At 45.4% G+C, this 19763-nt stretch overlaps 1 protein-coding gene across 6 annotated transcripts in view; it reads right to left on the bottom strand.

Moving 5' to 3' along the window:
- Nucleotides 1–796: 796 nt before the first annotated feature.
- pard3ab (par-3 family cell polarity regulator alpha, b) overlaps nucleotides 797–19763 on the bottom strand; it is a 197666-nt gene continuing 178699 nt past the window's right edge. For 5 of the 6 annotated variants that reach the window (XM_069708916.1, XM_069708915.1, XM_069708917.1 and 2 more), the window contains 3 exons: nucleotides 13745–13868; nucleotides 6538–6680; nucleotides 797–3786 (listed from right to left, as the gene is read on the bottom strand). In XM_069708916.1, coding sequence (XP_069565017.1) covers nucleotides 3384–3786; nucleotides 6538–6680; nucleotides 13745–13868 — 670 coding nt within the window. In that variant the 3' untranslated portion in view covers nucleotides 797–3383. The remainder of the gene's footprint in view (nucleotides 3787–6537; nucleotides 6681–13744; nucleotides 13869–19763) is intronic. The other variant, XR_011311336.1, reaches the window with a different exon arrangement.

Consider the following 19763-nt stretch of genomic DNA (forward strand, 5'->3'; position numbering starts at 1 on the left):
AAGCTGAGAAATATGGTGAACGCTCCGAAACACAACAGAGGAAATGACACTTTGTTTTACTTCATCTTGAGATGTTTGGTTGGTTATTCATCACCGCGCATCTCTCCAGCGAGGGTCGTCACGAACCAACAGGACATCATGTATGTTCCCTGTGAAGGGCAGTTTTCATATGTTGTATTTCCCTTTTGTGGAAAAGTTCGACGTCAGCTGCGTCTCCTTTGTTAGCGGTCGTAATTACGTCACGAATGTTCGGTGTTTTCAAAGGACAGACTCAGAGAAAGACGATCGGTCGGGATGGAGGCAGGGATTTCTATTTACATTTCTTTAAGCATGTGTCATCAGCGCGGACGTCTTCCCTCCAACCTGCAGCTCCAGCAGCTGGTTTCACTGATGAGTTCCTCCTCGCTGGGCTCCAACGTTCCCAATCAACAGATGAACAGTTTGATTGGAAGGAAAATGTAAATACTCTCAGGTCCTGATGACATCAAATGAATTACTCAGGTTCTTCAGATTGGGTCGCCCAAAATAGAAAAACAAAAACAAGAACAAAAAAGAACGTTTGACCTCCAGTAGTTTGTAACCTTGCACAAAGTTTTGGTTTAGTTTGTCCAGGTTTTAAGAGTTCTGAGATAAATGCAATTAAATTTGAGGTCCTCAGAATTTCAACGTTCTCCAAAATCCAAAAGTAAAGCTGCGTTCAAATGTGTTGGTATTCACCGCGCTCACGAGAAGACTCCGTGTGAACAGCGCCCTCTTGTGGATATTTACAACGTCAAAATACAACATTTTCTACAAGCCTCAAGTTCACGAGTTGTGACGTTGTTTGCTGATGTTTACGTAAAGGTCAGAGGTCGTGGAAAGTTCATATGTGGTTGGATGTTCAGCTAATATAATATCATATATTGTAATTTTAGTCACATAGTTTGTCTTCGTAACTTAGATAACAGCCGACGTCTGAGGAAAATGTTCCCAACAGCCTCTTCTTCTTCTTCTTCTTCTTCTTCTTCTTCCTCCTCCGCGCCTTACGGTACCTCCGTCAGCAGCTGCCGAGCAACCACCTTTTCACCACTTAAACCGCTCGAACCCCGAGCTTACGGTGACCACCACACACACCACACACCACCACACACACCACCACACACCACCACACACCACACACACACACCACACACACCACCACACACACCACACACACACACCACACACACCACACACACACACACACACACACACACACACACACACACCACACACACCACACACACACACCACACACACCACCACACACACACCACACACACACACACCACACACACCACACACACACCACACACACCACCACACACCACCACGCACACACCACACACACCACCACACACACCACACACACACCACACACACACACCACACACACCACCACACACACCACACACACACCACACACACACACACACACACACACACCACACACACACACACACACACACACACCACACACACCACACACACACACACACACACCACACACACACACACACACACCACCACACACACCACACACACCACCACACACACCACACACACCACACACACCACACACACACACACACACACCACCACACACACCACACACACCACACACACCACACACACACACACACACACACACACACCACACACCACACACACCACCACCTTAAATTCACTTCACTGAACTGAGCCTCGTGGATCTCCGACCACCTTCGACAGACGCGTGAGTCGGACGAAGTTAGCGGGAGACGCGCCAGCTAAACAAACCAGAACGATCCTTCAGACAGAATATTTACTTTGGGAGAAAAAGATTCAAACAAACTTTCAGTATTTTTTTTCTACTTTGCGTCAAAAAAAAATCTTAAAACCTGGACGAATAAAATCAAAATGATCTGCGGTGGTACGAGGTAAGCCAAACATTTTTTTAATCTAATTTAGTTTGACCCACCCTTTAAAACTCACCAGTTCATCCACTGACTGCTGTTTTTACAATAGGACCCCTCCCCCCGCTAACTCCCTCTTTTTAAATGACTCTGGAGAGGACTGACGGCTAAATGCTTAAAAAGGTAAAAAAAAAAATAAAAAAAAAAGTAATACAGAAAGCAATTATAGCAATTGAAAGCAATTAACCACTGAGGACAATTTTTTGGGCCTTTTGTTAAAAACGGGGAGAAAAGCTCTCACTAATCTCACACTGGGAGGCTCATTGTCTCTCCGCCCATCTTTATTCTGCCGCTTTTTTTTTTGTGGCTTTTATTCGGCTCTTTATGTCAGAAGCCGGGCCCTCCGTCGGTGCCGCTGGTGGCAGCCCAGCTTTTGGCTCTCTGGCAGGCAGCAGGTGGCTTGTGATGAAAAATTCAGTGCAGAGCCTGACTCGGGAGAGGAGGAGGAGGAGGAGGAGGAGGAGGAGGAGGGTGGTAGTGGGTAACAGGAGGAAGAGTAAAAGAGGGGGTGGGGAGTGAGAGAAAGGTGGGAAGATGGGTGGTGGGGGGGTGTTGAGGTAGAAGAAAAGAGTAAACGCAGAGGGAACAACGAAAAGGAGGATGGAAGCTCCAGACAGGCAGGCGGGCCGGCGAGTCGAGCCCAGAGACGTGCAGCGGGGCCGGGCCGAGGATCAGAGCTGTCTCCCCTCCACGGAGATAACACACACTATGAATCATTTATGAAGGGGGGGGCTCTTTTTTTTGTATTAATAACACATACTGTGCCCTGCCTTCTTTCACACACTTTGCCGTGGCCTCCCCCCCCTCTCCCCCCCCGCCCCTCCCCCCAGGGACAACAGTGAGTTTCTATTGCTGAAGAGGAGGAAAGAAAGGTAGAGAAAAACAGAAGCACCGGCAACGAGAACAAAAAAAAAGAAGGGATGATTGTGTGACAGGTGGGACGAGTCATCCGCGGGACACTCGGTAGTGAAACATGTACCTTGTTACATGCCCCCCCCCCCCCACACACACACAAACCCACGCAGAAACTTACGCCTCCCCGTGGGCTCCAAAAAAAAAAAGGAAGGCGCCCACTCGCGCGCCTGTCTGCCCGTTTGATTGTCAGTAACACGGCGCTGCCAGATCTCCATGAATCAGAGTCCTGAACGACTGCGAACGAGCGTCGTGTCCGTTGAATGCGAAGAAGGCACTGAGCGTCTCGTGTCTGTAGGAGGCCGACTGACGGACTGCTTATAGGTCATCGTCACAGCGGGGGGTCGAACACAGACACCCACATACGGAGCACACTTCACTACCTCTAACATCGCTGCTAAGCTACCAGACCTCCGGGTGGTGATTTCAAGCGTCCACTTCCCTCCGTAGTTTTTTTTTTTTTTTTTTTTTTTGTCCCGCTCTTTGTCCGTCGAGTCCTCAGGAGTAAAAAAGTCGTCCTTTCTCCGACCCCAACCTGTTGAGCCTCGCCAACTGCGACGGTGACGGCGGCACATCGTGTCGGTAGGGACCCTTCGGGGAGGCCGGGTCCTTCAGGTGCGCCGCGTAGCCTTCGTAGCTGCTGTTACCGGAGCTCTCCTGCATTAACTTCCCTTTGGCCTCCTGGTCTCGTCGCCTCTGCTCCTGTCTCAGGAGCTCCTGGGCCTCCAGGAGGACTCGGGCGTTGACGCCGCCGCTGCCGCCGCCGCCCGGGTAGCCGTTCCTGGAGCCCTGGTAGCTGGAGTACCTGGGGTTGTCCTTGGCCGTCTGGAAGCCCTCGCCGGGTGGGTACGCTTTATCCCACGAGTCCTGGGACACGGAGCTCGGGTTCTTCCGGGGTTGCCTGAGAGGACACAAGAAAGCCAACGGATCATTTGAAATGAATATTGATGGTTTATCTCATTTTAAACTCCCTTTAGTTAGAAGTTCAGGGTTTCGACAGCCGGTCGTGTGATATGTAGATATTTTCAGAATAAACTAACGTTTACGTTAAACAAGTTAAAACACAATTTTTAAACTGAACGTGAAATTTCAAAGTTATGACTGCGTCTCATGGTCTTCCTCAGCAGAGAAGTTATTTGCTGATTTTTTTGTTTTCCTTTTTATATTGAGATGTTTTCAGCACACAGTATGTGACATGTAAGAAGGTGTTTCTAGTGTGAAACAGAAAAACGGCTTTCTTCACCTTTTTACTGCCATTTGGGAAAAATCGGTTCACGAGGTCAAAGAGTGAACTGTCAGCTACATAAACCTTTTCTCATTCATTCATTCTGCAACATGAAAACACCATATTTCATACAACAACTATCAGTGTAACATCCGGTGGAACGTGATTGGTGGTGACGGAGGAGTTGCTGAGAGACGAGGCCTCGCAAACCTCAAAGGGTGGACGGCATCTTCTACAAGAGAAACATCCAGATGTGTGACATCACCTCTCATTTCTGCTCGGCTGGCCTCCGTCTTGGTGTGTGTGTGTGTGTGTGTGTGTGTGTGTGTGTGTGTGTGTGTTCGTGCCCAATACGATACACATGAGAGGGGGGGAGGACAAAAAAAACATCAATAGGCTTCTGACTCGGAGCCATGCATAATTAACAGGTTTATCAGCCAGCTGTGAAGAAATCGTATTATTCCTGTGTTTGGATTTGAAAAAGGAAAAAATAAATAAAAATCCTTAATTAGAACAGAAAGGACTTTTGTTTTATTCTGCTGAGATTGAACACAGTTGGGAAACGGATCAGCTGCTCGCCGGGCGAGATAGGAGAGTATCGCCCACACGCTCGGCTGACTCCAGTTTTCCGAGACAGGCGTCCCCGGCATCTGATTTCGTTTCATATGTTGACAAAGAGGCCAAAGCTTGCCCCCCCCCCTCCCCCCCACCGGGAAACACAAACCAGATCGGTGTCTGTGTGTGATGCCGTGCCAAGAGGGGTCGCGTACACGCGTGTGGTAAATACAGGAAGACGCTCACCGCTTGTATTCAGCTCAGAGACAAAGGAGAGAGACGAGGCGACGGAGGGAGATTGAGAGGAAAGACAACCGGGACGTTGAGAGGAAAGACAACCGTTTGGTTTGGTGCTCGACGGTGATGAAGACGAGGGGCCCTTCATTCGTTGTCATCGTTTCAAATGGCGGCGCTTTAATTTCCCCTCACACCTCCTCGTGGTGGGAGAAAGGGAGTCTCGCCCAGCAGGGGGGACGGACCTGTTTATAAAATGAAAGCGGTTTTCTTTTTATTTTAAGGAATGCTTCGGCCATCGATCACAAGGAACCGCACGGATCCCCATCGGCGCTCCGATCTCTTGAACGCCAGCTTTAATCTGCCGTACGATCCAAGTCAAACAATAGTTCTGCTTCTCCAGATACTCGCTGAGTTTATCCAAACAGAGAACTTTATTAAAGGAATTAGTGGAAAAGTGGAGCGATGTGGCCTCAGGATGTTGCTTCTGACCGCCGGAGCACGACGGCGCTTCATTAATCTTTCAGCTAAGCCGCCTGCAATATTTATCAAGGAAGGGATTCATGTCGATAACAGTGGATTAGAGTACGATGAAGTCAGGAAGGACGAAGGAGTGAACGTTGTACATGTAGGAGTGCAGCGGGTCGGACTCGAAGACCGTTGAACGAGTGATGGAAAAATATCCCCAAAACAAGAAATAAAAACACATTTAAAAGATTTAAAGTCTCTACTAACGTGTTGTTGCTCCTTTGTTGTACGATATTAAAGTTTTGTTGCAGAACAACGTAAACAGATAATGAACAACAGAAGTTTAACACTAATATTAATGTCTTTGTAGCTGCATACAGCTACATTAAAGTGTTATTAGGTATTATATATGTAGAAAATGTTTAATTACTGTTAATAAATAATCAAATGTGGGAATTAAAGTGTTTTTCTCTTTAAAGAAATTTCAACACTCAACAACCACCGGAAGAAAAAACTGAAATAAAGCTGAGGTGGAAGTTCATTCATAAAAACACTAAAAAAAAAAAACAACATTTAAATGTTTGCTTGTTGCACAAGATTCAATTCAAAAGCAAACAAAACATGTCCGTCCAAAACTTTGTTGTCTGTTTTAAAATAAATTCAAGTTTTACACAAATTTTACCCAAAATCAACACAAAAAAAATAATCAACCCAATAACGGCCAAAAAGTCTCAAATTAAAAAAAAGCTGCATCACTTCCTGGAACAAGAAGCCGGCATATCGCACAGATCAAAGGGAATCACATTAAGGGAGAGGAAAGCCATCATGTCAGATCAGTGTGAGAGGGAAACATGATCTGTCCACTCAGTGTGTGTGTGTGTGTGTGTGTGTGTGTGTGTGTGTGTGTGTGTGTGTGTGTGTGTGTGTGTGTGTGTGTGTTTGTGGTCTGAAAACGACCTCTTTCTTCACTCTGATGTTATATGTGTGTAATCTGCCATCATTACTGTCACAAGTCCATTACAATGAATCTGACATAATCAGACAGGCGTGTGCGTGAACGTGCACACGCACACACACACACACACACACACACACACACACACACACACACACACACACACACACACACACACACACACAGTCCTGTCGAGGTGTGCGTCCGTCACTCACCGCGGCAGCGAGCTGTACTGTCGCTGTGCCTGGGCGAACGAGTCCCTCTCCTCCTGTCTCTGTCGCTGCATCTGGACCTCGACCGACACCGAGTGGCGACCCGGCTGGCTGTAGCCGCCGGCACCGTTGCTGCTGGCGCTCGACTGAAAAAACGGCGAGACGGCAGCTCGGTTAGAAGTCGACTTCGGTGAGATCGTAACCAGCGTGGGCATTAATCAATAAAGCTATCGGCATATCTACTGATTTATTAATTTATCGACTTTGATTTGATGATTACACACACAAGACTGAAATAGAGTGAAAGTAAATAAATATAAAGAGAATGCGATCATGCAAATCATGCAAACCCTTATTTAATAAAAAAAAAAAAAAACAGACCAATCACAACATATCAAATGTTGAAACTAACACATTTTATTGCTTTTTGAAAACTATTCGCTCATTTTGAATTTGATGGTAAAATCTGGTGTCACAGCAGAGCGTGAAATATTTACGCCCGTTCACTACTTCAAAACAGGAGTTGGCCATTTCTAGACGTGACAGTTTCACGTTTCACTGCAGTCAACTGGCGTGTCTATTACACGCTTTGGAGGCGCGAAACTTATGATAATTTTCCTGTAAGTTGAAACGATGCAACAGGATTCATTTTCCTAGAAATCGCCACAGGCCAAATTGTGTAATACACACGCTACATGTAAAACGTGTAACTGTCACGCATGGACGTCGCCAAGCGTAGCAATCTCACGTCTTGCTGTAGTCGACTAACAAGCATCAAATTCAAAACAAATATATTCTGTTTTTATTTCCACTTCACTCAGCGTCCCAACAGGGTTGAATATTTAACTTGTTTTAAATGTTGTGTCTGTCGTGACCCTGACGTGAACAAACTTTCATGAATCTGCTCGTTGTGACGCAGACGTTGTGTTGATCGGAGAGCTGCTTTGTTCTCTCGTTGAAGCTGATATGACTCTGGGGCTGCTGGGAGTTTTTTTAAAATAAATAATGAGGACTTTTCCGTGTTCGGTTAAACATTCATGATGTTGGACGGCTGCAGCGTTGCCGCAGGCTAAAAGGATGGAGGGAGATCTTAGAGGGCCAAACACTCCAACACCTTAAAGTTCATGTGAATTACTTTGCATAACCGATCCTCATATTTTAAATATACTTTTATTAAACACTAATAACAACCTCCAATGCTAATAAATTTGTCGATTAACCGATCAGATGATTGACAGAAAAGTAAGTGCCCACTATTTGGAAATTAGAATTTTAAGTTTTCTAAATGAATTCTGGTATTTCTCTTCATTCCTTCGCATTCCTGGAAACCACATTTCACCATTTTCTGACATTTTAAAAACCAAACAGCTCATCGATTATTCCAGAAAATAAATGACAAAGCAAAGAGATAATGAAAATAATCATTGTCAGCATTACAAATCGACTGTATGGTGACTAAAACTACAGAACAATACGTTTATAGTTCAGCCAGTGAAAACAGACCTCTACACAGCTTCTGCTTTACTACAAACTTGTGGTGAATTTCATGCAGTAAAATCTACAAAATCTCTCTGAATTAAAGGTTTTAAAGTATTTTCTGATGAATTCTTTGGAGTGACCTTACAGGGTTGAAAAAAACATGCCTGCAAGAAAAAAATCTTCCCGAGTCATATTTCCAAATGTTCAAATCCAAAGCATGAAAATCAGCACAACTGCAGTCATGGTTTCCACACAGTAGCCCAGTAAAAACTGGCAGCCATATCTGACACAGGATACCCCCCTCCCCCACCCCCCAAGTCCAAACCACAGACACTTACCAGCAGTCAGACGGGCAGACACACCCTGAGCTCGTCTCCTCAGGTCAAAATGAAGGTGAGACAGACAGACAGACGGGTGGAGGGGGAGGGGAGTGGGGGGGCATGCTGCAGACTCAGAAGGGCTACGGTAATGAGACGAGATGGATGTTAGTGGGTGTTAATGAAAAACACAACACTTGACATTGTGACAGTCGCCCCCCCAAAAAAACAGCCGAACATCCATACAACAGCAGGTTGTACAGAAGGTATTCACACCTACAGGAACAGACATGGAAGTGATGCGGACATTTCAAGGAAAAAAACACTGATTAAAATATAGAGATGCATTTACACACATTTTCATTTCTGTGTTCTAAGACTGATATCATGTACTTATTAACCAGAAAGGGTTTTAATACGAAGGACGATTATAAACTGAAGCGACTGCTCCTGTTGCACGTGAACGCAACACCGTGACGAGCTCGGAGCAGCAGGAAGCTGTAACGTTCATGAGGAAGTACTCCAGGTGGCGGGCGTAGACCGTTTATGAAAGAGTTCGTAGCTTCAGGTCTGTAAAATGGTTCCGATCCAGAAGTGTCTTCAGCTGCAATACCAGCGAGTGCCACTAGAGGTCGGCTCCAAAAAGCCTCCGGCTCCATAGACTCCCATTCAACTTCTCTCATCAAATCCAAAGTGAATAAAATGTGTCCATCAGTTCTCTCGGTGTTGTTAGCTAAAGTCACTCCTTCTTCTTAGTTTTCTGGAGGTCCATCTGAAAATAATCCCTCATTCATTAGAAAAGAAGATTCAAGAAGACCTGTTTTTGGGGGCGTGTCTGTTTGATTGACAGGCCTGTGGTGCAGTCAGGTTACAGCTGTCGGTGGGCGGGACGTAGTATCGTCGGGTTTCCGATCAGATCGGTCAGATCCACCGCTGGCTCCTCCCCCAGCTCGTCCAAATATGGTCACTTCCTGCTCTGAACTGCTCCGAACTAGCAAAGATGGTGACGGACAGAATCCGAACTGGAGGATTCATAAATTCACAAATCATTTGACAGGCTTGTCAATCAAACAGACACGCCCAAAACAACACATCTAACAGCGGCTAACTGTAACCCTAAACATCCCTTCAGAAATAAGAAGACTGTCTCCACTGTCCTCACAAAGATAGATGAAGGCGTGCACACACACACACTCAGAGGTCTCAGCTCCACCTCCGGCCCACTCCTACCACAACTCCTTCCGCTGCTGCGATGTTCATTAGCGGTGTGGGTGCAATAATTGCGCGCAGATTAGTTGCAACACGAAGCCAATCTAATTACTTTTTATGGCTGTAACGTGTCGAGAGCCTCGATGGGAGCGCCGCGGACATCGGCCGGCGGGGAGGCCGTAAAACGATTAGCAGCAGCGCTAAAGAGATGAAGCCGGGGCGATCGTCTCCGGGAGCGACCGGCTGACAGTCAGAGAGCTGCCCACACACACACACACACACACACACACACACACACACACACACACACACACACACACACACACACACACACACACACACACACACACACACACACACACCGCTTCCTCCATATCTGCATTTAAAACGGCCCGGGGGTGAATTCACTCTCAATATTTTTCAGTTGAGGAATAAAAAAATAAATAAAAAAATCCCCTGCGGAGTTTCGGGGGTGTTGAATATTCCCGGGAACGTCGACTCATCTGCCTAAACACAGCGATTGGAGAGCGGAGGATGGAAACACCCCGAAGGAAGGCAGATAATAGCGGCATTAAAATGTTACAGTAAAATACAAGGAGCGATGTTACGGCCTTCTCTAAACCCCCCCCCCCCCAACATCAACTGAATGAACTCCTCTGGTCCCACAGTGGTATAAATGAGTGCAATAAAGCTCGGCGCGGTGCTGCCGGCGGAGCGGGCATCACTCATCCTTGATAGAATTAGATCGTGTTACCCACAATCCTCCCCTGCTCCCCCCAAACTGTAGAGGAGGAGGAAGAGGAGGAGGAGGACGAGGAGGAGGAGGAGGACTCCCGGAGATATCGCGCTGACCGAAGGCTTGTGGCTGAAATACGGAAAATCAAGATGGACTGTAAAGAAATGTGACGGCTCCATCGGCATGTCGGCGGAGGTGTGATGTGACGAGGAGGTCGGAGGTCGAGCGTCCGGTTCAGTGACTCCATGTGAGACAAATCAGTTCAGATGGTAATCAAAAAAAGTATGTTTTTGTGTTGATTTATCCTTAAAACTAAAATGAGATGATAATATTTTCTACATTTGGCAGAATAACTTTTTTTGTTTTGATGCTTAGGAAGATGCCATTTTAATTTTTTGACTTTTTTTTTCGCAGTGTACGAGTTAAAGTATGAATCTGCTGATCTGAAGAAGGTGCAATAAAGTAGAATTTGCTTTCCCGATTTGGCCGTTCAGAGATACGTGTCTAATCGGGACGATGTGGTTTTCAATATTGATTAATGTCAGTTTTTTTCCGATCTACCAATAAATCGTACGGTCAGAAAATGTCCAAAAATACGGACCGATGACTTTCATACTTTCCTAAAGCAGGTGGGATGAGCTTCCTTTAGGATGCCGGACCGAGTTACATCGCTGACTCTGGTTAACTACGTGCCTTCGAGAACATCGGGATCATCTGCTGCCGGTTTATTGAAGTTTCCAGCAACATCCGAAAGAAAAATTGGGGATTCGTCTTTTATCAGTTCTGCTGTGAAGCTGAAGAACGAACTACCTGTTAGATATCAGCTCAGAAAACACTGGGAAAAAAAAGCTTTAACTAGCTACTCTCCCTTTAAAATGTATCTTACTTTATTCTTTATTTTAACTCTTAAAAATATAGAAAATAAATCAAATGCATCAAATTAAACAAGACAAAATGTTCCTTTGTTTTTTTATATGTGAAACACCATGTCATTTTCTTGCTGTATTTTTGTATGAAAGGTGACTTAACAAATAAAGATTATTATTATTATTATTTGGTTGAAAAAGAACAATAATAAATGTAAGACAGATCTTCATTGAATATATTTGTGCTTGAAATATTACAATCAAATGCTGTAATATGTAATATTCTATGTTGGATTCTTCCAGATGATGTTTTCTACCATTTGAAACCAAATGGCACCATCTCTCTCTCTCTCTCTCTCTGTGTGTTCTGGTCGGGACTGTAAGTGGGTCAGTTGCAGGTGGATTATGAAAAAGGACACTTCCTCCTTGAGGTTTCACAGCACATCACTCAGATGAAGCAACAAAACGTAATATATGCAGTGGAGGAGGTAATTGAATTTCAAAGACACATTCTCCTGTTTTCAATGCAGCCCACCGGTACGTGAGTCTAATAACGTGCAATTACTACAGAGAGCCCGAATGTGAGCTGCAGCCTGACGAAGTGAAAAGGGTCTGACGTGGACCATCAGAGGGTTCTGAACACTGAAGAATCTTTAACTAATTCAACTTTAATATTTGAGGTGTAGAGCTGCTTTAATGGACGTGAGAGGTATCTTTGTTTTTGAGAGCGTGGGTTAACTCGCGCTCAGTTTTCATGGGAAAATGAGTCGGATGACAACAGGAAGTACGCTGCAGTTGATGGAAACAAACAGTTTCCAGCTCTTTGATAGCGAGCACGCTCAGTTGTTTGGAGACAAAAGAAGAGCTGACCTGCGCTTCTCTTTCCCACACTGTCCTGCACAATGGCGGCAGGAATGCGTGACCTTATGTAAAAAGAGTTCGTAGCTTCAGGTCTGTAAAATGGTTCTGATCCAGAAGTGTCTTCAGCTGCAATACCAGCGAGTGCCACTAGAGGTCGGCTCCAAAAAGCCTCCGGCTCCATAGACTCCCATTCAACTTCTCTCATCAAATCCAAAGTGAATAAAATGTGTCCATCAGTTATCTCGGTGTTGTTAGCTAAAGTCACTCCTTCTTCTTAGTTTTCTGGAGGTCCATCTGAAAATAATCCCTCATTCATTAGAAAAGAAGATTCAAGAAGACCTGTTTTTGGGGGCGTGTCTGTTTGATTGACAGGCCTGTGGTGTAGTCATGGTGATGGACAGAATCAGAACTGGAGGCTTCATAATGTTCACAAAGCGACGATGACATCATTGATGGTTGATAACATCACCGATGGTTGATGACATCACTGATGGTTGATGACATCACCGATGGTCGCCGCTCGGTGCCGGTCCATTGATCCCCTTTAAAACTCTGGTGAAACACTGCCGGGACGCTGGATAATACTGAATACTTTTATTGGGCCTTTTTACTGTAAGCTAGAAAAAAAAAAAAAAAAAGCCAGAGCACAGAGGAATACGTCCGTGAGCTCTCACTTTATCGTCATTATAAATCGTAGGAGATCATTTTTTTCCCCATTGCACACCAAAGACACCGTTGGGAAACGGTGGTGTCGGAAACCAGCAGTAACAGAGTTCATACAGAAACATACAAAAACACACCTGTGAGTGTAAAACGACGTGGAAGAGGACGACCCACATCTCCATTATTAGAAATAATAACATGTATTATGTGTTTGTGACAGAATATGTGTAAAAATCAGTCCCACAAGAAATGACTCATTCAGTGTGTGGAACAATCACATCGAACACTGAGACGCTACTAAAATAAAAAATAAAAAAAGTATTAAAATGTTTAAAACCTGCTCCATCGACTGTTCGTAGTCACAATCTGTTACTGAAAATCCTGTAAACTCAAGAACACTCGAGGAAGCAACGAGAATAAATACAACCAAAAAATATGACAAGCGATTTCATCACCTCGAAAAAAAAAGAAAACTTTGAAGGCATTCAGACTTTGTTCGTTTTATAATTACCGAGTGTTGCTTCAGCGCACGCTAATTATCCCCCCACCCCCCCTACCCCACCCCCGGTGCCGGGAAAACAAACGTGGGTTAAAATGCACATAATCCCCCAACTTCAAAAAAAAAGAGAAAAAGGCAGTTAAAAAACATGGAAACACGATGAAGACGACCTGGAAGTCCGTGAGGCAGGTGGGCGGGTCCAATGTAGATGATTGACAGACAGAAACGGGGATGAGGACAGCAGGTGGGCGGGGTTAGTGATGGTGGTGGACTCCTGCATGCACATTCGAAGGTGAGATGGGTTGGGGGTGGGGGTGTTAGCATACGACTAGCCAAGGAAGGCCCATGGAGGTTAATCCTGATGCAGTGGGGGGGGGGGGGGTGCATCAGTCTTGTTCATGGCTGGTAGTAGTGGGTGTTAGTGATGGTTAGCCCCGTGCTCCGGTTAGCCACGGGAACTGTCAGGTGCATCTTCCTCGAGTCTGGACAGTCTGAGAGTCTAGGCGTGTCCGTGTGTCCCGTGTACGTGTGTCCCGTGTCCAGTCTGAGCTACAGGCGTCCGGTCGGGTCAGACACTCACCCACGGCTGCTCGAAGCTGTAGGTCCTCCGGCGGTCGTCGGGGTCGTCCGGGACGGTCTGGGCCTGCTGGAACTCCTGCCGCAGCCTCTGTATCCGGTCGTGGTTGCTCGGGGTTAGCCGGTTACTGTGGAGAGAGGAGGGGGGAGGAGGGGGGAGAAGAAGGATGAGTGTGACGGGTCCACTGAGAGCTGGTGACCTGGTTCTATCAGAAATGGCCCGCAAGACCGAGTTCTTTCAAGTCCGGCGCGCTTTTTTGTCCACGAATTGATCAAATGCTCCGTTGATGAAAAAAAGAAGGAGGGCGTGATAAGTGAGGGCAGCGCTGAGAGCTCACAGCAGAGCCAGCAGCAATATGAATCAAACTAATGTGCCTCTGATGTATTATTCAGAACAATGAACAAAGACTGGTGGTGAACGGTGAGCAGCCCCCCCCCCCCCCCCCGCGGCCTCGTATCATTCAGCCGTCGCGCTGCTATTGTCTGCTGCAGCCTCACTTCAAACAATGCTGAGTTCAGTGTAACTTCCTCACGCTACGCTGAACAAACACTCCCGCTGGTCAGTCAGCCGACAGCCGGGACTCCATCACTGTCTGAAATATTCCAAATATTAAATATTAAAACTTTTCCTTTTTAGACCGCAGACTTTCCGACCTACTCTGAGCGTATGCAGAAACATTAATACTTGAATCTTGATCTCTTCCTGCTTGTCTAAACATACAAATATGTGTATTTCTATAGTGATAAACATATTTATTTATGGTTATTTAAGTTTTTCTGCCTCTTTGCCAGTATTTTTGGTTGTTTGCAGCATAAAAAAACCTCCATTCAGCTTTTATTTTGATGTATTTTATGCAGTTCTTTCTTATTTCTGAGGGCCCGTCAACAGATTTTTCTCTAATGAAGCATCGACAAGTTTCTGCAGGTTCCTGAGTGTGAATATGGAGAGAAATATAGGACATTGGTGTAAAGAGGAAAAATTGCATTTACACACTTTCCCTCTAAAACAGTGTGAATGAATGAAGCAGCGGGGAAACGTTGACTTTTCAACCTGCCAGGAAATAACTGGGGACTGTCTTATCTCTGAAACTCAAAAGGTCAAACCTGCAACTCTTTCCAAAACCCTTTTTCTGCTGACACAAGAAAACTTTAAGGTCAACATAAAATGATTGAAAGAAGGATGCAATGAAAAAACAAAACAGGACGTGGACAAAAGAATGAAAGAAATGAACCAAATCTGTTTTAAGCTCGATTGTGACAGAAGCTGCTCAGTTAAACCAGACTTTGAATTTCAGTCTATCTCCAGGGGGAAAAGAAAATAACTGAAATAGCTGCTTAATTCACTTCATCCATCATAAAAGAAGCAGAAACTAGAGGGCTGTAATGACATAATGTGAAACACAGCAGCAGCACCAACTTAGCCAGCTATTAACTCCAGACACACACGATGGAAGAGCCAGAGCCTCGTTACAGACCAGGAACCTGTCATATGCAATCCTGCTAATCTCCGGGACGTAACACGGCCGCCCGACCTCCTCCGGAGATCAGCTGACCGCGAGGGTGACTCTCTGACTCGGGTCGAGGCCTCGGTGCCGGATCCAACGCACAGACTCCCGTCTAATGGGGGCTGAACGTGGAACAGATGTCTGAACCAGAGGAGGAGGAGGAGGAGGAGGAGGAGGAGGAAGTCTGCAGGATCTGGCGTGAACGTAAGAACAATGTTTGGGAGAAGTTCCGTCTCCCGAGGCAGCGTGTAATCAAAAGTAGATCATCATTACGCCGACCTGCAGACCTGCCTCATATCGTAGAAATCTGCCCGAGAGACCGACGAGAGGCTCGAAGATGTCGGACAAAAAAAAAAGCTGCAAATCAATCACGACTGCACATGAACCCCCCCCCCCCCCGAGCCCGCGGGCTGACGGCCGGTCTGGAGATGAGCTCCGTCCTCTCGGACACATTCGCTCAATATGGGCGCAGCAGGAGGGTCAGAGGTCACGGCGAGGCTTCGTGGAGTCTCCGGGACTCCATAAGAGGACCGCGGCTCGCCGGCTGAGCCGTTTACGCCGAGATGCAGCCTTCACTTTCACGGTCGGGTGTTCCTCCTCCTGAAATAAGAAGCTGCCTGTCTCAGCCTTTAAGCCCTGGAAGGAGGAATGTGAACGACACCACTGCTCGGTGCTCTGATGCAGAGCGAGGCACAGAGAAGAAGCTTTGAGGAAAACTCGGGTTTATCAAAACTTCAGTCTTTTTTTTCTTTTTTTGGGGCCTCTGGCTAAAATATTTAAGAGGAATTCTAAACTTCCAGACAGATGCTTCAAAAAGTTTTAAGAAGTTAGAGAATAGTTTTATCAGATTCTTTTTTACGTTCTGTTTCTGGAGGTTCAGCAGCATTTTGATCAAATATAAATCAAGCATTTAATTCTTTACCACATTAATTAGCGAGTCTAATTGTCGTAGCTGCAACCTGAACGTGAAACAAGCAGCAGATATTGATGATATTGAACAAAAAGATGTTTCAGAAACTACTTGATCCAAACAGCGGAGGTCCTGTTTATTGATTTAATGCATACAAAGTTGAATTAAGACTCTTGTATTTAATCTGCTGTGTTCTGCTGATACATTTTCTCGTCACTCTGTTGAACTCTGAAAGAAAGGTCGCAAAGTAATGATACAGAGATACTTCACTCAGAAACAATCTCCTGCAGAGTACAGGCAGTCTGCGGTTTGGAGACACAACAGAGTGGCCGCGACACAAATAACATTAATGAGCTCCAGCTGATATAATAAAAACACAGATGAGCTAATTAAAGAGGAATCAAAAGGTTTGATTAGAGGCTTAATGAGTCAAAATAGTTTTGCCATGCGGGAATCATCTTTGTCTGAAAAGTCAAAACATGATCCTAAATAAAAAAAAATGAACTTTTCTAATGAATGAGGGATTATTTTCAGATGGACCTCCAGAAAACTAAGAAGAAGGAGTGACTTTAGCTAACAACACCGAGATAACTGATGGACACATTTTATTCACTTTGGATTTGATGAGAGAAGTTGAATGGGAGTCTATGGAGCCGGAGGCTTTTTGGAGCCGACCTCTAGTGGCACTCGCTGGTATTGCAGCTGAAGACACTTCTGGATCAGAACCATTTTACAGACCTGAAGCTACGAACTCTTTTAGAAACAGTCTGTGGTTGAAACACAAGATTCCCATTAAAGTGCTGCTTCATTTGGCGAAGAGGAACGAGGAAGAGGAGTTCCAAGTCTGTTTCTACAGATCCCAACAGAGAGTCGTGTACAGGACGTCTCATGAATGTGAGAGCATCCTTCAGACCGACTTCCACTCGCTGTGAGGACTCGGCGACTTTCAGAGGATCAACGTGCTCTTGATATTAATGTGAATCTGAGGAGCGTCCGCAGCTTCAAAGAGACGACCCGTCCCGCCGCCGGCCGGCCGGCCCGAGGAGACGGCGAAGAGGTTGGAGTGGATCTCGTGTCGGTTTTTCCGACGAGGACCGTCGTGGCTCCGGTTGCGGCGACCTTGAGGATACGAGAGCGTCGCCGTCGGTTCGCACTCCAAAGTCTTCGATGAGAGCGTCGCCTCGAGCTGCTCCTCTTCATCACGATGCAAACTACCGACAGGATCTCAAATCCTTAAATTCCCTTCTGCACTTTAAAGGGAAATTAACAGTCGCTGAGTCAATAAAATAAAAGCTCCTAATAAGAGGTGGATTGTATTCTGTGATATCATATCTATTTCATTTGGCAATAATCCTTACTTCATAATAATCAGCTTTTTTTTAATTAAAAAGCCGCCGTCTTAATTAAACATTTAATGAAGCACGGGTCGTCACGCGATGTGGCTGTCGTGGCGACGAGCTCTCCAGCCTGTTAAAAAAACATCCACTGATGGAGATACGCGGCGGCGGTTCGTTTCCCGTTATCTCATCGGTTCAGGTGAACGAGGCTCCGACGTCCTCCGACAAGGAGGGAAGCAGCTGCTGAAGCCTTTTCACTCTCCGCTGTGAAAAATGAAGCGAGATGCCAGCGATGATAATCCGGGTCGTTTGATCGAAGGCTCGCCGACAGCTCCGAGGGAAACGGATGCCCTCGCTAACCGGCGCCGCGAGGACCGGATTCAGAGGTGGAAAGAAGCTGCTGCCTCGTAGGAACACATGAAATACACAACTTCTACTTTTTTGGGGAGAAACACACGAGGTGAAACATTTCTTTCTAATAATAAACAAACTTTTACAACAAACCTTTCTGCTGTTCCACGAAGCACATTCAGACTCGTACAGTCTCGCAGACCGTCTGAAGCAGAATCGAACCCACAAATTGGTGCAGTTTTGTTAAAGAACAGAAGAAATGGGTAGAAAGTCTTGTTATTTTGATAAGACTGAATATTAAATCCATTTTATGTTATAATTTGCTTGCTGTCCTGATTTAATTGCTTCACTTTCGTTAAAATAAATTGTCTGTGTTGGATGTTTGTAAAAGACTCGAGCTGCGTTGAAATGTTCTGTGTTGTTTCACGACTTTTAAAATATAACCGGTGTCTCATAAACTCACAAACTGGGAACTTTTGTGCATGAAAAAATAAAAGTGTCATCACTGTCTGGTGACGCAGCAAAAAGAAGGCGGTTCCTGCGTTTGTTCGACCCGACGACGCGGAGAAAGAAGAAGTTCCACCCCGGCTGGATTCACCGGCTCGCGGCCTCGCTGGTGTCGGTCGATGCAGCGCGGCGATCGGAAGGTCCCGCAGGCCGCCGTGTCGACGCCGCGTTCGCTTCTATTAGTCCGATCACGCCTTCACTCTGGATTACAGCGGATTAAACCCCGAGACGATGACGGAGACACATTGATCTGCAGAAACACGGCAATTAGACGCCGGTCGATACAATATCAGCACACTTAGTGACTCCTTATCAAACCGCCGTGTCGATGGACTCTGAGACGAAGGAGACGAAAGAGACACAGGAGACGAAAGAGACACAGGAGACGAAAGAGACGAAGGAGACGAAAGAGACGCAGGAGACGAAGGAGACAAAAGAGACGCAGGAGACGCAGCGTATCGATGAAGTGCAAAAACAAATCAGTTCGCACGCGAAAGGTGTGTGTGTGTGTATGTGTGTGTGTGTGTGTTGTGTGTGTGTGTGTGTGTGTGTGTGTGTGTGTGTATCTGTGTGTGTGTGTGTGTGTGTGTGTATCTGTGTTTGTGTGTGTGTGTGTGTGTGTATCTGTGTTTGTGTATCTGTGTGTGTGTGTGTGTGTGTGTGTATCTGTGTTTGTGTATCTGTGTGTGTGTGTGTGTGTGTGTATCTGTGTTTGTGTATCTTTGTGTGTGTGTGTGTGTGTTAAGAAATAAATGGTGGACTTTCGTCGAGTCGCCGGACACTGAACGACTGAAGCTTCACCGAGGAATGAACGTGGATTTGATAGTTAATATTTGCCGTTTTAATTTGTACTTTTTCATCTTTGAAGTTTGCACTTGTCTTATTTCCTATTTATATTGTAGGTGCTTTTATTTTGAAAGGTACTCGCTTAGATTCCTGTTGTGCGAAACATAACAAAGGAAATACATTAATGAAAAAACGGTAAAAAAAGAAGAAAACAAAGAAAGACAGCACAAAGTAAACTGTTTCAGAGGTTAACGACCCCCAAAAAGCTTAATATTGTAATACTGAGAGACTATTAAGTTAATTAGTTAGAAATATACAAGTTTATGGATCCAGAAGTTGGCACACTGTAAAGATATATTTACTACGGGTCCCTTTATCCTTTTAAAAGTTTGAAATCACAACAATAAAAACATTTGCAACAGGTCTTCAATCCAATGTGTGTGTATATATATATATATACATATATATATGACATGTTATGGAAACAAAAACAAGTCCGTTTGTTTCCCTAAAGAAGCCTCATTTCCTGCAGCACATGATCTCGTCCTCAATAACTTCCAGTCGCATTCACTGTGCGCCTCCTTCATCCCACGGCGCGTCGACACTTGTGCAACGCAGACAGTAAAC

Source organism: Brachyistius frenatus, unplaced genomic scaffold (assembly GCF_029030835.1).
Source record: "Brachyistius frenatus isolate BFR_SWC_R1_liver_20210118 unplaced genomic scaffold, ASM2903083v1 Contig_79, whole genome shotgun sequence".
NCBI classification, from domain to species: domain Eukaryota; kingdom Metazoa; phylum Chordata; class Actinopteri; family Embiotocidae; genus Brachyistius; species Brachyistius frenatus.